At 29.4% G+C, this 17,268-nt stretch overlaps 1 protein-coding gene and 1 long non-coding RNA gene across 2 annotated transcripts; one reads left to right on the top strand and one right to left on the bottom strand.

The window, feature by feature from the left end:
* Window positions 1-6,434: 6,434 nt before the first annotated feature.
* LOC126681987 (uncharacterized) lies at window positions 6,435-6,890 on the top strand. Its single transcript, XR_008790706.1, has 3 exons — window positions 6,435-6,540; window positions 6,630-6,737; window positions 6,815-6,890. It is a non-coding gene; the product is annotated as an uncharacterized LOC126681987 (long non-coding RNA).
* A 22-nt stretch (window positions 6,891-6,912) lies between these two features.
* On the bottom strand, window positions 6,913-10,520 carry LOC126681988 (uncharacterized). Its single transcript, XM_056105920.1, has 7 exons — window positions 10,476-10,520; window positions 10,026-10,221; window positions 9,786-9,982; window positions 9,077-9,452; window positions 8,823-9,001; window positions 7,543-7,615; window positions 6,913-7,001 (listed from the first exon to the last, which is right to left on the bottom strand). The coding sequence occupies exons 1-7, from the start codon at window positions 10,518-10,520 to the stop codon at window positions 6,913-6,915; spliced, it is 1,155 nt and encodes a 384-aa protein (XP_055961895.1).
* Between the last annotated feature and the right edge of the window lie 6,748 nt (window positions 10,521-17,268).

Below are 17,268 nucleotides of genomic sequence, written 5' to 3' on the forward strand. Positions count from 1 at the left end.
ATTATTTTAATTAGGGTATGTGCATATAAAGAACTGGACAAGTAAATACTCGATGTCTGGCTAAATACTCGACGAGTTTTAAGCCTAACATCGATTTTGTTTCTGTTCAGTGCTGCATAAACTCGATGATGGGTTAATATTCGACGAGTTTAAACCTAACATCGAGTTTATGCTAGTCCAGTTATGCCAAACTCGATTTCAGGCTTTGTTTTCGTCGAGTATTTAGACCCACCTCGATTTATTTTGAAAATTACTGCAATTGAAAATTAAACCTCCCACTTTTCTTTAGAAACCTAGAATCAAAACAAGTGAAAAAAAAAATTCTCTAAATCTTCCCCATTCCACAACCCGAAACCTAGCCTCTAAATTCATCAAATTGCTATCATAATCTTATCAAATCATTAACCAAAATGATGGTATCAACAAAGGGACGAGCTAAAAGAGTTGCTTCAAAAGGGAAATCATCAAGTTCAACTATGCCTCCGAAATTTGTTAGAAGAGAAGATTTGTCCTCAAATTATGATTGCCCATTTCCAATTTTCTCCGACGAAGAAGGTATTCGTTACGAAACTATTTCACGCAAGCCTATTGTTATACCTAGATATTTTGATTATGCTTTGTTGACTAGGATGGGTTTGAAATCAAAAATTGATGAAATAGTTGGTAGAATGGGTTTAAATTTTATTGCACATGGTAAGTATCAAGTTTATAAAGAGTTAACTAGAGAATTTTATACCACCTTGAATTATGCCTCTAAGAATGAAAAAGCAATTTCTTTTAGAATAAAAGGGGTTGATTATAGCATAGGGTATGATTTTATGAATCAGAAATTGAAGTTGCCTAAAGGTGGCATTAGAGGTTGTCCTTCAAATTTTGATGTTAATAGAGTATGGAAGCAATTGACCGGTGAAGACTCGGTCGATTTACAACAAGCTCCTAATGGACTCATAATTGAACCATCATATCTTATATTTCATAAATTCCTTTGTCATTCTATATGTGGTAAAAAGGAGTCGAATAGAGTAACGAAGGATGATTTACTAGTACTTGACTATTTAGTGCGACGTTCGGCAAAAAGTGTTGATTTCATACACTTAATTTTTAAAAGCATGATGACCATGGCAACATCATCTAAAGTTGCACTCGGAAATGGTCATTTAGTAACTTGTATAGCATTGCTTCATAGTGCTATTGATGAGGATGATTTGCATAAGATGGAATGTTTGGGGGATGCGTATCTTAATGAAACTATGCTCCGTAAAGCCGACATTCTTGATATGGATGGAGAATTGATGAATGTAAAGGACCGAAATTGTTATTTAATTAAAACTGGCCAGCCGAGAAGAGGAAAGGGAAGAAAAGCGGAAATAGAAGATGACTGTGACGAAGATGAGGATAATGTAAGTAGAGAACTGGAAACCGAGAATGGTCAAGGTGAGGTGGTGAGGGATGATGTCGGTATAGATCAACCAAGAGAGGAGGAAGTGAGGCGACCAAGAAAGCCGAAGCGAAGGGGAGCTTTTGAAGAGGAAGTACTTTCTTTGTTAAATGAAACAAAGTCCAGGTTGACTAATATTGAAACATCTATCGAAGAGATTAAAAGAGAACAACGAAGGTCACATCGCCGATGGAAGGCTTGTTTCGGCACCTTGGGAGCACATGATCCTTCACCTCCACATACACCGGAGAGTTAAGGTTAGTATCAACCAAAATATTTTGATTATTTCATATCTGTATGTTGTCATTCATTTTGTTTCAGGGCATTACTTTTCTTCCTGAAATATCCTCTGTTTTCCAAATTGCAGATAAGATGGGTGGCTGATTGCATAGTTGGTTCTAAATATCTAATTCTGGATACGTTGTTTTGGAGACTTGGAGGTGCAGTTTTGAAGACGTGGAGCAGATGTATATGCATAGCTGTTGATTATGGATTTAGTATTTTGAATTTGGAGGTTTATGTATTTGAACATAAGTAGGTTTAATTGTGATAAACTCATGTGTTATTAGTAGGTCTGAAATGTTATTACCAAGTATGAATATTTCTGAATGCTATTATCAAATTTGAATATTAACACTTGTTAATTCTAGATCATTGTACACTAATATTTTTTTTGACAAAACTTTAAATTTAAGTTTGTTAAATTGTTATAAATTAGGATAGTTAGATGACTTTTATAGATTAACTTTTCTTATAAAGCCAAAGAATAAAAATTGATAAATTTAAATATTTATGAATTACAAATATGTAATTAATTTGTTACATCGGTCTTTTAGCTTTTATTTTTCTTTTCCACCAATTTTTAATATTTAAATATCTAAATCCGTAGAAAAAAGGATTATGATCTACAAAATTTGAATAAATGTTAATATTTTACAAATTTAAATATTTAAATTTTAAAAATATGTAATTAATATTTTGATTACATCAGTCTTTAAGCTTTTATTTTTTGGTTGAGTCGATTTTTTAATATTTAAACATTTAAAATTATTTATATATTATGATATGATCTATATATTTTTGATAATTTGTTTCATAAAATTTTAAATTACGTACATTATTAAATGTATAAACTTTATAGAATGCAACGACATAATAACATGTCTGTGTGTGCTACTCATAACTTGTGATTATTAAAGTGTGTACTGCCTGAACCAATCTGTTTTCAAAATTGCAAAAGTGCTTGGTTGCAAGATATGTACATGAATTTGAGATTTATGTACTTAAAAACGAGTTAGTTTATTTGTGATGAAATCATGTCTTATTTTACGAGTAGGTTGAAGTTGTAGGTTTATTTTTACATCTCACGTAAGTTGAGGCACATGCAACGTTAAATTGAGGCACATGTAACGTATATTTTAAGTTCTCTTAATTTTTATCAAAATTCACAAAATTAACTTCATGTAAATTTTGCCACATTGCTTTGTTAATGTAAAAATGAAATTGAAACAAATCATTCTTTCGTGTTCAGTTCTCAAGTATACATGAGGTTTTTTATTATGTCAACGATATGAAAAATGGATGTCCTTGGAAAACTAAATAAAATATTAATTGTTTTATTTTTTTAGCGGTCATTAAAAAAATAAATTAAATATTTATTTTTTTAGCGGTCATTAAAAAAAATTGAATGTTGCTAATTAATGTTGTTTTTTCTAACCCTAACACTAATCCTAACCCAAAACCCTAAACCCTAACCCTAAGCCCTAAACCCTAAACCCTAAGCCCTAAACCCTAAACCCTAAACCCTAATTAAGCCCTAAACCCTAAACCCTAAAATACAATTTTAATAATAGTTATGCGAGTAAAATCATATTCAACCGAATAAATTTAGCTATTAAAAATTCAAATTATACTAATTAAAAACATTAAAATAAATTATAAGAATAGGCAAAAGTGGAAAAATTTCTTATTGTTGCAATTTATTTACAAAAGGCATATATTACCTCCAAAAAAATTAAGACAAAATATTGTTTTGAAATATTTATGTTAGAGCGATAAAAATGGAGTGGTCAACTATTACGTTGAATAACACATAAATTTTTGATATCTAATCATAAATAAGCATAAAATCAACCATTTATCAACATTAGACTCTTTGTTTTGCTTTTAATATGGGAAACAAAGACTTTTTATTTTGCATTTTGCTTCTATATCTAAAGGAAAGTGGTGATATTTGGATTAAGTTGAAAAAAATAGATTTTAACTCGAGTATATTGTTTAAACTCGTCGAATATTTTCCATGTCATCGAGTTATGACGAGTTCAGTAGAGCATATATTCGATGAAACATATAAAACTCGTCGACTTTCTCTACTACCTCGAGTAAAAAACAATATTTCTGCAACAAGATTTTCAGAATATATCTCAAACTGATTAGATTTGACACGATTTTGGCAAATCAAATCAGGAAAATTTAAAAACGAATTTATTAGGAGGGAAAAAATATTAAAATAGGAGGGAAACGAAAAAAAAAGAGAGGGAAACGAAAATAATTTGTTCCTTATTTAATTTTTTAATTAAAGAAGTTTCCTCTAAAAGGAAACTTCTTTGGCATTAACCATAATTGCAGGAATCACGTTGTTGAATGACAAAATAAAGTGGTTTCTTTGTTCTTATCAAAATATCGATCATAAAAAAAAATACAAACAATTCTCACCATACTTGTTCTTCAATTCAATTTGTTTCAACGATTTTCTGAACAATGTCACTTAATACTAGAAAAAGAGTTATATCGTTTAACGAATTACAAAGATCAGCTAGACTGAAAGCTCATTTGAGGAAGGGGAATGACAAACCATCGATGAAAAATATATCACAACAATCTCAGACTACCGAAACTGAGTCGGAACCTATTCCTCCTTTGGTGAACACAACATCTCCGTCTCCTCCAATTCAAAACCCAAATAGTATTGAACATCACAACCACCGTGATGATTCAACTGCAATACCAGTGGCTGCTGAAGTTAACAGGGATGGTGAAACTGAAACCATGTCCGATGAACCAACAAACGTTGATGAAGGTTAGGTTGAATTTATTTTGTGTTTCATTTACTTTGCTTAGAGAATTGATATAATTAACAAATGAAATTGTGTTTCAATGCTTTTTCTGGAATGGAAATATTGTTTTCAAGTTATTTTTTACCTTATATTTTTTGCAATTCGTTTTTTTTTCTCTATTTTGTGTTTCATAAAGTTGACATACGGTTGACATAAGGTTCATATTAGGTTACAACAACCTATAAAAAACTGCATCTAAATAAAAATTAAAAATAGTATAAGAGATACATATCAATTTGAATTGAGAAGAAAACTAACATGAGATAAACTGTAGTATTTCTTAGGTCTTCTTCCCAAAAAGAAATGTGTTTTAATTTAAAAATAGTTTAAGAATAGTATAAGACATACATATCAATTTGTTTCTCTTTTTTGTGATTATTTTGTGTTTCATGCGGTTGACATAAGATTCATATTTGGGCACAAAAACGTTTTAAAAACTGCATTTAAATTTAAAAATAGTATAAGACATACATATGAAATTTTAAAATAGTATGATAATTACATATAAAGTTTAATAGAGCAGCAAACTAGTATGAGGTAAAGTTTTGTATTTCTTACGTATTTCTCTATTCTGTGTTTGTTTTTTGTTTTCTGAGGTTGACTTATGGTTCACATATAGTTTATATTCAGTCACTATAACGTTTACAAACTGCATAAAAAATTATTTTTTTAAAAAGGTACATATCAATTTGGAAACAAAAAGCAAACTAACATGAGGTAAACTGTTGTACTTCTTAGGTCCTCTTCCAAAAAAGAATGGTAGAGGTAAAGCTAGAGGATTTGAAGTTAAAAAAATGACTAAAGATGGTTCAAAAATTGGTGGAATTGTGATTGCAAAAATAAATTGATTACCAATTGGTCCTTCAGAAAAGATATTCAAAATGGAAATTGGTATTGTCACTCGATTAATGGCACCGCTAGGTAAACTTTATTGGTCTCAAATAAGCGCTGAACAAAAGGAAGCCTTACTTACAACTATTCAGGTAAAATTAATAATTATTTTATAGCATACTTGTTATTTCGAATAATTGTATTCTTATAATATGTGACTATTCATATGTTTTTTTATTGATAGGGTGAATTTGAGATTGATTTAAGTGATCCACATGCAAGAGAAGTAGTATATGGAATGATGGCTAGACGATTTAGAAATTTCAAGTATCAGTGTCACTTACACTATAAGACGTTCCCTACTCGTGAAGAAGCTGAAAAACATCCACCCAAGGATGTAAAAATTAACGATTGGAAGAACCTATGTGAACATTTTGATGAACATGCACACTTTAAGGTAATGTTTTAATTTTATATACAATTGTCTATTATCGTTTGCTAAAAATGAGTACTTTATTATCTAATTAGTTGGTAGTATGTTTCCAATTATATCTAAATTAGCTTCACATATTGTGTTCTGAACGAAAATACGAGGTTTGTTCAAAGGATTTCAATATTAAATGATTTTTAACCTTTTCATGATTTATTTTAACTCTGAATAAGCTTAAACTCGAGGTTAGACTTGAAACACTTCGAGTTTAAAGCCTCTCCACGAAAATGAGCTTATACAGAAATGAAAATCTCGAGGAATGAATGATCTCGTAGAGTATTTTTTCCTTCCTCGAGTTAGTTCATATCTGAGAAGCTCAAACTCGATGAAAGGCTTGAAACTCTTCGAGTTTTATGCCTTACCTCGAGTTCAGATGTCTACATAATTAACATAACTCGAGAAAATGCTTGTACTTCGCCGAGTATTTGGCATGTTTACTTTTTATGCTTCTGAGATACGAATATCTCTACTATTTTGGTTAAAATAGTTTATTTCTAATTATATAAAACTTTTATTATTGATAATATGATATGTACCTTTAAAACCTTTATGTGTTGGCTTTATTATAATAGGCTCGAAGCACTGTAAACATTAATAATCGCAAGAAAGTGACCTTTTCTCACACTTCGGGATCAAAGTCTTATTGCCAACGTTTGTATGAAATGGTAAATATGAGTTTATATGTAATCTGTTTTTGATTTCGTATTTAAATTCTTTATCATTTAGTTTTTAATCAATTGTATGAACGTTATAGGAAACATCTGAAGTCATTGATGAAGAGCCACCTGAAATGAGGCTCTACAGTCAAGCACACCGTAAAAAAGACGGCTCATGGATTGACCCAGAAGCTGGAGATAAATACGTAAGTTCTTTTTTTATATATATAGTTATCTAAACACAATTTTATAAAGTGTTATTAAAGCATATTTAATTAATTAGGAACAAATGGAAGCTATTCGCTCAAAAGCACTCGAGGAAGGCGTTGCAATTGATGGGAGGAAAATTCTACAAAAGGTTTTGGATATACCGAAGTCTAGTTATGCTCGTGGACTCGGATATGGAGCCAAACTGATAACAGCTAAAGAATCAGAGTTTGAAGCTCGTTTACAAGCAGAGAAGTTTGAGACTGAAAAGCAAGTTAAAGAACTAAATGACCAAATTCAAAATCAACAGGTGAAAATTGATAACATTTCTCAATCATATAGCAAACTCAAGCATCTTGTTCAACAAATGTTGAATGCAAAAGATGATGAGGAAATATCTATTGATGGCGACGAAACATGTATCGATGGCTGTGAAAAATTTCTTGATGACGAACCATCTAATGATTGGTATGTGACGGCTTACTTAAATATATTTTTTAATTCGTTACGCTTTTAAATTTTTTCTATAATTTGAAAATTATTCACTTAATTATGTCAGTTTGAAAATAAAAGTGTATATAATAAACGTATTTTTTTTCTTGCAGATTGGAATTGAATGAAAGAAGATGGACGTCTCCTATATCAAAAGTTAGGCCTAATTTAGTTTCTTTTCTTTATAGCAAATAGTTTACATGTTTCATACGATCGGTTATTTTAGTGTTATTAAAGACTTAATCATTGATAATTTTATGTAATATTTGAATTGATTTTGTTTTTTATTCATTGATTTTAGCAACAAATTACCGTATTCAGTTATTTTGGTATCGATAAAAATGGAAATAATAGCTTGTTGTGACATTAATTTTGTTACAGCTACCTAATAATAATGACAATTAATTTCGTCACGTAATGATAAATTTCTTCTGGTGATAAATTAAATTTGTCACCGTTAACAACTTATAATGACAATTAATTTCGTCACGTTATAATATATTATTTGTTGTGATAAATTATATTTGTCACCGATGACAAACTGTAATGACAATTAATTTCGTCACATTATGATAACTTACTTGTTGTGATAAATTATTTTTGTCACAGCTAACTAATTATAATGACAATTAATTTCGTCACGTTATGATAACTTACTTGTTGTGATAAATTAAATTTGTCACCGTTGACAATTTATAATGACAATTAATTTCGTCACGTTATGATAAATTACTTATTTTGATAAATTAAATTTGTCACCGTCGACAAATTATAATGACAATTAATTTTGTCACATTATCATTATATTACGTGTTGTGATAAATTAAATTTATCACAACTAACTAATTATTATGACAATTAATTTCGTCACGTTAAGTTAAATTACTTCTTATGATAAATTAAATTTATCACAACTACCTAATTATAATGACAATTAATCTCGTCACATTATGTTAAATTACTTGTTGTGATAAATTACATTTATCACAACTAATTAATTATTATGGCAATCAATTTCGTCACTTTATGATTGATCACTTGTGATAAATATTTTTTTGTCACTTCACAATCTTTTTGTCACTAATAACTCGGCGTATGTGGTGACAAATGTATATTAATTGTGATAAATATGGTTTTATCACCATATAATCTTTTTGTCACTAATAACTCGGTGTATGTAGTGACAAATTTATATGAATTGTGATAAATATTTTTTTGTCATGTTATTAGCGTTTTGTCACTAGAAGTCGATGTATATTACGACAAATTTTGACAACATTGGATTACTTGTGATATACATTTTCGTCACAATAAATATGAATGTGACAAAACAATTTTATCACAATAGAAAATTTATGGTGACAAACTATAAAATTGACTTATTGTGACTTGTTTGTTGTGACCAACAAAATTCGTCACAAAATAGTCACAATAACGTTGTTGTGACAAATTTTGGGCTTAACATGATAAATTTTATTCGTCACAAGAAGCCAAATTTTTTGTAGTGTCAAGATTAAGAAATGTAACTCCCAAATCCAGAAATAGAAAAAAAAATGGAATTTCTTCAACATCAACCTATAAGAATTGCTTACCAAGGAATGCATATTCTGTGGGGTTATGACAGACATGAAAGCAGGATTATTTGGCTTGTAGTTTCTGGCTGCCTCTATTGCCCTTTTGCTTTCTGGAGACAACTTTAAGTAAATGCTCTCAAAGTTTTGTGCAACTACCATTTCCGCTTGTTTTTCAGATTCCGAACGTTCACTTTCATCTGTATAAGAAACATAATTGAATGAGAGTACAAACTAAAATATGGATAAAAACAGAATTGAACTGTTTTCTTCACCTGAATTTGTTTCCTCCTCTTCTTTAACCTTGCAATCTTTTTCGACACCTATATACTTTTTGCGCTTGCATTTCGTATAATCATCACCAGCAGCCACTCTTTTGCCATCTTTCTTAGTTCTTTGATCCATGGAGAATATAAACTTATTTTTCCCTTTTGAAGATTTCTTTCTATCTTCTTCATCATCGTTGTCGTCGTCATCCAATGTAGTTTCTTGATCATCATCATCGTCGTCATCATTTGTAGATTCTTCTTCATCGTCATTTGAATCATTTTTCGTAGCCTTTTTGCAACTGCTCTTCATATCTGGTGGTCGATAAGCACCACGAGCAGCAACTCCTTTGCCATCTTTGTTAGTTATTTCTCCCACCGACGACTTAAATTTTTTTTTTGATGAATGTAAAATATATTAAAACCACAAGCAGTGGCTAAAAAGAACCTAAAATTCAAGAGCTTACGCACAATTAAGGCTACGGCTCAAGAGATTAAGGAATACAAAATCATCTCGTGATAATACAATCCGGACTCCTAAAAAAGTCTAGACTAGAATAAGGAAAAGATGAATTACAATACTTGTAAAAAATTGAAGCTTTAGTGAAGACTAAGAACACAATATCATAATGCCGCCTCATTTTGAAAAATTTTTGAAAAATTCTTTTGTTTCTACCGACGACTTAAATTTGTTTTTCTTTTTTAAAGAACCTTTTACATCTTCATCTTCATCGTCTGAAGTTTCTTGATTATCATCGTCATCATCATCACCTGTTGTTTCTTGATCATCATCATCCTCTGTAGTTTCTTGATCTTCATCGATTTCCTCATTGTTAAAGATTCGAGTCCGGTTATGGCTGAAACGTTGCTTACTAAATTTTGGAACGTTGCATGGATATTCAATTTGAAGAAAAGCTTGAGAAGGATCAAATATGGCAACTTTAAAAAAATGAGAAACCTTTGTACGCGACTGTTATTATAGAGCCTTTACATATATAGCCAAGTTCCACCAGTTTAGTAATGTCAATGCGAGCTTTTTGATTCTTCATCTTTGACACTCTAACCCTCATTGGAAACCCATTTGGAAAAGCAAGCGTAGTAAGTTTACAGCTTCTAGATTCCTTGCAAAAAATCTTTGTAAAAGATGGAAGTATCTGTATAATGTTTCAATTTAATTAGAGTTTTTAAGTTTATAAACAATGAAAACAGTTGAAATATAAATAACTACTGTTAATTTATGCATACCGGCCTTTTCTTTTGAATGCAACGGCGGTTTATATGTTTCAAATATGATATAATGGTTACTTTTACTTTTCATTAATTTCAATTTTCAACTACTCTTATTAAATCACTTTGTTCAATAGAAAATTAATTATCAATTTATATTTTCAAAATTTATTTTTAATACCATGAATTTATGGTTGCTTTTTCCAACATAATCTTCACACTCCATTTATTCTCTTTTAATCAATGTTTTTAAAACCAGACCGGAAATCGAACTAACTTCATAGAAATTTATGTTTCGATCGGTTCAACCGGATTTGTTCATTTTGTAATTTCTAATAACTATAAATTATTTAAATTAAAAATAGATAATATATAATTTAGTAAATAAAAAATATGATAAAACATTTAAATAAAATATTATTCTTTTAAAAATACCGTGTGAAATATAATTATAAATGATCAATATTTAAAAATATATAAAATAGTTACTCCCTCCGTTCTTTTTTAGTTGTCCATTTAGCCAATTTTATTTGTCTACAAATAGTTGTCCATTTAGTAATTCCATGTGATATTAGCTACTTATCTTCCAAGTTTACCCATCCCTAATAAATGACCCTATGTTTTAATTTAAAAGGCATTTATTAACTAATAGGGCTATATTAGTATTTTTCTTTATAAATTAAGACAAAAGAAGCACTATTTTGGTATGTGCAATATTGGCTAAATGGACAACTAAAAAAGAACGGAGGTAGTAATTAGTAGTATGAGAAAAAAATTAAGAGAAAATAACAAGAAAAAAAAAAGCCTTCACATTTCACATAATGCAATTTTAATAAATTTGTTTATTTTGGTACCATTTTTGTTATAAAAAATACCAAATATGAGTGTTTTATTTCATCCAACACCATCTTCACTCTTCACCCAACACGTGTCCAAAGAAAAAGTTAATTTGAATTTTTTTAACACGTGCTGACTCATGCATATGTGTGTCAGCAGGTGCATATGCACCTGCTCTAATATATGACCCGCGCGTGATGCGCGGGTCATTTAAACCAAATTTCAGGTGCACCAAAAGGTGCACTTGATATCAATTTTTTTATTTTAATATAAACTATATATTTATATATTTATTTAAATTATATAGAAAATTTATTTATTGTATTTTTATTTTAACAATATTAATTTTAATTTTAAATTTTAAAAATACAAATATATTATTTTTTTTTGTTTATATCTTCGATACGTATTTGATACGTCTCTCATATATTATACTCCCTCCGTTTCTATTTAATTGTTCATTTAGCCAAAATTGTACATAATAAAAAAGTGAAATTTTTTGTCTTATATGTATCGGCAATGTATCGGTAATGTATCATATATGTATCAGAGATGTATTAAATTATATGTTTTAAATTTTTTCAATTTTTAACGTAATTTGACAATAGTCATTTTAAACACGTATAAATTATGTATCAGAAATGTATTACACATGTATCCGAGATGTATCAAATATTTTGCATTTTTACTTATTTTTTCCCTTTCTACCACCTTGGGCTTCCGGTCAAATCATGAAATCGAACCGATCAAATATAAACAAAACAATAAATATAATAATACTAATTAAAATGAACTAAATTAGTTCATTTAATTAGTATTATTACATATATGTTTATAAGCTTTTTTAAATATAAAAATGAACCAATCAAATTATTCAATTAATGTATCAAATTTGTATCTATCATGTATAAATTGTGTATCGGAGATGAATTAAAAATATATTCGAATTAATGTATCAAATATGTATCTAGCATGTATAAATTGTGCATAAATATCAAACCAAATTGATCGAATTAGCAACAATAAGATATCTGAAAATGCACTTTCTACCATTTAAAATTAAAAATTTAAACTCGATTCATTAAAAATAAAATCAGAAATAACCCTAAAACATGTTCAACTAAATTGCATATTGGGTATGGAGCTGCTAAATAGACTATAAAAATAATAATTTTTGTTCTATTGTTAAATTGCAATGAAAAATAATAATTTTTATATTTAGAAAATCTTATAAACATATATGTAATAATACTAATTAAAATGAACTAATTAGTTCATTTTAATTAGTATTATTATATTTATGATTTTGTATATATTTGATCGGTTCGTTTTCATGATTTCACCGGAAGTCCAAGGTGGAAGAAAGGAAAAAAACGAGTAGAAGTACAAAATATTCGATAAATATTTGATACATCTCAGATACACAATAGATTCATCGCTGATACATAATTTATACACGATAGATGTATTTTTAAATGTATTTAAATAGATACATGATAGATATATTTTTCCTAAATTTATATATTGTATATTTTTAAAAAAAATATATGTAATAGATACATTGCTGATACATATTTTATATATGATAAATATATTTTTAAAATATATAAAATAGATGCATTGTTAATACAAATTTTTAATTATTTTATTTTATTTTTTTATATTTTTAAAATTTGATTATTTTTTTAAAATATATTTATATTTATATTTTTAAAATCTAATTATTTTATTAAAAATATTTACATTTTTAATATTAAAATTAAAATTTATATTATATATAATAAATAAAATAAATTTTAAATATAATTTAACATAAATATTTCATATTTAAATAAACATTTATTAAAATAAAAAACAATTATTTAAAAAAACACTCATGCATCAGTTTAGTACTGATGCATGACTTAGTAGGGCTGACCTATGTGTCAGCCCTACATGGCCTGACGCGCGTTAGGTCAGACCCACATCAAACCTGACGCGCGTCAGTTCTTTTAGTAATAGGTTTTTTAATAAAAAAATATATAGTTAGAAGAAAAAAATACATGTGTCAATAGTGGATAGATTCTATTTATTATTGTAGAGAAAGAAGAGGGAATCTTGGCTAATAATCACCCATGGCACCTCAACTTTAGGGGTACGGGCGCTAAACCCCCTGATGTTTAAAAACGGGCGCTAAACCCCCTGAACTTTGAGGCGGCGCTCACAAAACCCCTTTTACTCCAAATATGACGAAAATACCCCTGGCGCCGTTTTTTCAGTCAATTGTCAGTCTTAAAAAAAACTGACACTGCCATATCATCTGACACGTCAGAATTATACCTTAAAAATTTCAAACACCCAAAATACCCTTACTTTAATTTAGAAAAAGACAAAAAAACAAACAAACTCAATCTAATCTAATGAATTAACCCAGCAACTAACCCGACCAATACCCCAACCCGACCGACCCGACCACCGCCGGAAAATTTTCCGGTCATCTTCTCCGATTTGAAGATGACCGGAAAATTTCTGGTCATCAAAAAAATTTGTTCCTCAGAGGAACAGATGTTCCTCTGAACTGTTCCTCATGTTGAGGAACAGATCTGTTCCTCATGTTGAGGAACAGATCGACATCTGTTCCTCAACATGAGGAACAGATCGATCTGTTCCTCAGGGAACAGATCGGCGGCGATCTTTTCCTCAGGGAACAAATCTGCAGATCTGTTCCTTGAGGAACAGATCTGAATCTGTTCCTCAAAGGAACAGATCCTTCCTCTGAGGAACAGATTTTTTTAATGACCGGAAAATTTTACGGTCATCTTCAAATCGGAGAAGATGACCAGAAAATTTTCCGGCGGTGGTCGGGTCGGTCGGGTTGGGGTATTGGTCGGGTTAGTTGCTGGGTTAATTCATTAGATTAGATTGAGTTTGTTTTTTTTTTTTGTCTTTTTCTAAATTAAAGTAAAGGTATTTTGGGTGTTTGAAATTTTTAAGGTATAATTCTGACGTGTCAGATGATATGGCAGTGTCAGTTTTTTTTTAAGACTGACAATTGACTGAAAAAACGGCGCCAAGGGTATTTTCGTCATATTTGGAGCAAAAGGGATTTTGTGAGCGCCGGCTCAAAGTTCAGGGGGTTTAGCGCCCGTTTTTAAACATCAGGGGGTTTAGCGCCCGTACCCCTAAAATTGAGGTGCCATGGGTGATTATTAGCCGGGAATCTTTAATAATACACGTGTCTCTATTCTAATGGAATGGTGCTAATGAAAACTTTTTGTGTTTTATGGTAAGAATGATAAATAGGTGATATAAGTGGTAATGTGTGTAAATGCATGTCAATTTTGTGGCTAATAATCACCCACGGACCCTGACTTTAGGGGTACTTTACGCTAAACCCCCTGATAAAAAAAACTGCCGTAAACCCCCTAAACTTTACCCAATAATTAGCTAAACCCCTTTTCGCATAAATTGACCAAAATACCCTTCAAATCTGTAAATAAATACAAACAAACCAGACAGCTTCAATCAAACCACACTTAAAACCGATCCAATCAAATCAAACCAAACAATCTAATCAAACCTAAATTTATTTAAAAATTAAATAAATAATTATTTTTAATTTAAATAAAAAATAAGCAGACCCACCGGCCGGTGGGTCTGCTCTCCGGTGAGCAGACCCACCACGGTGGGTTTAAAATTAATTTAAAAAAAATTATTTTTTTTATTTAAATTACAAAATAATTATTTATTTATTTTTTAAAATTAAATGAGTTTTTATTTGAATAATTTTTTTTGCGGCAATGGACGGTGGTGGCCGGAAAAAACCGGCGGCGGCGGGTGGAAGTTTTCGGTTGGATGGTTTGATTTAGTTGAGTTGATTGGTGGTTTAAGTATGATTTGGATGGTTTATGTCTGATTTGATTAGATAATGACTTTAGATTTGGTTAGATTGGGTTGGTTTGGTTTTTGTTATTGACCTTAGGGGCATTTTAGGTATTTTTGAGAAAATAAAGGGCTTGGGGCGGTTTTTTGGGGCGGTTTTAGGGTAAAAGGGGTTTAGCTGATCATTAGGTAAAGTTTAGGGGGTTTACGGCAGTTTTTTTTTATCAGGGGGTTTAGCGTAAGGTACCCCTAAAGTCAGGGTCCGTGGGTGATTATTAGCCCAATTTTGTTGTATTTTTGTGATTTACTCAAAAATTAATTTCAATAAAAAAATTATATAATTAAATTATATACGATATGATACATCCTCCGCTTAAAATGATATGCCGTTTGGAAAAACATGATAATTAAGAAAAATATGGTTAAATATTATTTTTCATTTTTTTCCTTTTACTATATTTTAAATATATAAATAATTTATTAATGAGTAATTTTTTTGCTGGCATATTTTGTGTTGTAATTGAAAATGACATTTATTATATTTTGTATAACTATTAATTTTAACATCTATGGTTCTATCCGGACAGATTCTATTTTTTTTATCTTTAGCGTTAATTAATTTTAGATAATTATATATATTTAATAGGGGTAATTAAGATTTTATTTTTAGAATTATATTCTAATTATAAAAGATGATCTATAATATGAAACACCAAAAATAATAAGGTGATCTATCTTTTTAGAACAAGGGATAGTATATTAAAAACACAATTAATATATTTGTGTGAGAAAGCATATGTACTATTTTTGCATTACGTGCTATGCACGTGGCTCGTAACATAACTTGTCAATGAACATATTAGTAAATTTATTATAATTATATCAATTTTTTATTTATAATTGAAATTAAATTAGTTAAGAATTTTTGTAAAAGTAAATATAATATATTCGGTTATTAAATTTTTTTTCCATACTGGTTTATTCTTCTTTTGGTTTTATAATAACCATAATTAAATAATTAACTTAATTTTATTAATAATATCTTTAAAAATAATAAGATAGAAATTTAAGTAATATTATATTGACCAAATATAATATTTTAATTTTTTCAATCAAACTAAAAGATAGGTATTCCTACTAATTTGCAGACAATTTAGTTATTTTTTAACTTTTATTTAGTAGTAAACTGAAAAGGATTATGCAGTAAATTTGTATATCCCTCCTCCATCCGTGTTTTTATATATAGTATAGATATAGATATGTGTGTGTATATATAATGTGTAAAAAAGAATATAAGAGAGAGAGTATAAAACAAGACTGCACTTGCAAACCATCATTTTTAATTTTTAATAAGATACATATATTAAAAAATTCATTAAAATTTTATGTAAATGATAAACTAACTTAGCATGGATATACTAAAAATTGATGGTCTATAGTTTATTGTAATACCCCAAAATATTTTAAGATAATTTAAGTCGTGCCACGTGTCAAGATTTTCGATAAATTAAATTAAGGAGAATTTAATTTAATTATATCGGGAATTTAGAATAAAATTTTAATAAGTTAATTAGCGGAATTTAAGGATTTAACTTTGGAAATTAATATAAAATAAATTATAAATCCCGTAATGATAATTATTTCGCCAAAGTCCGCGAAATAATATATAGTATGAGTGGTAAAAGTTTCGATTCGATCGGAGACCGTTTAAAATTTGGACGCGGATAGGTTTTGGACTAAATTAAAACTTTTGAAAAATTTCAAGGACTAAAGTACAAATTAGCCAATATATATATATATATATATATATATATATATATATATATATATATATATATATATATATATATATATATAACTTAAGCAAGAGGAATTCTCCAGAACCTATTCCTCATATCATCTTCTCATTTCTTTCTCTCTCGCTTCGTTCTCGACGGTTCGTCGCGCGGTTTCTGTTTCTCGTCCGTTACCGACGTTCTATAACTCAAAACGATCGTATTTCAGTGGCGTATCACGGTAAGCTTGACGTTTTACCGTTTAAACAAATTTATTTTGAGTTATATCGATTCAAAGTTTTAGGCCACGAAACGATTTTATCGTTTTAATCGATATTAAGATTGAATTATAGCGTTTTGAAACTAGATTGCGTGTTTGGAGTGTGTTTAGAGCGTTTTGACTATTGAAAGCACGTCGGAAATCGACGCCGGGCAAAAGTCTGTGACTGTGTGTCGCACAGCCGAACTGTGCGAACGCACAGTCACACTGTGCAGACGCAC

This window comes from Mercurialis annua, linkage group LG5, assembly GCF_937616625.2.
Source record: "Mercurialis annua linkage group LG5, ddMerAnnu1.2, whole genome shotgun sequence".
In the NCBI taxonomy this organism is placed as follows: Eukaryota; Viridiplantae; Streptophyta; class Magnoliopsida; order Malpighiales; family Euphorbiaceae; genus Mercurialis; species Mercurialis annua.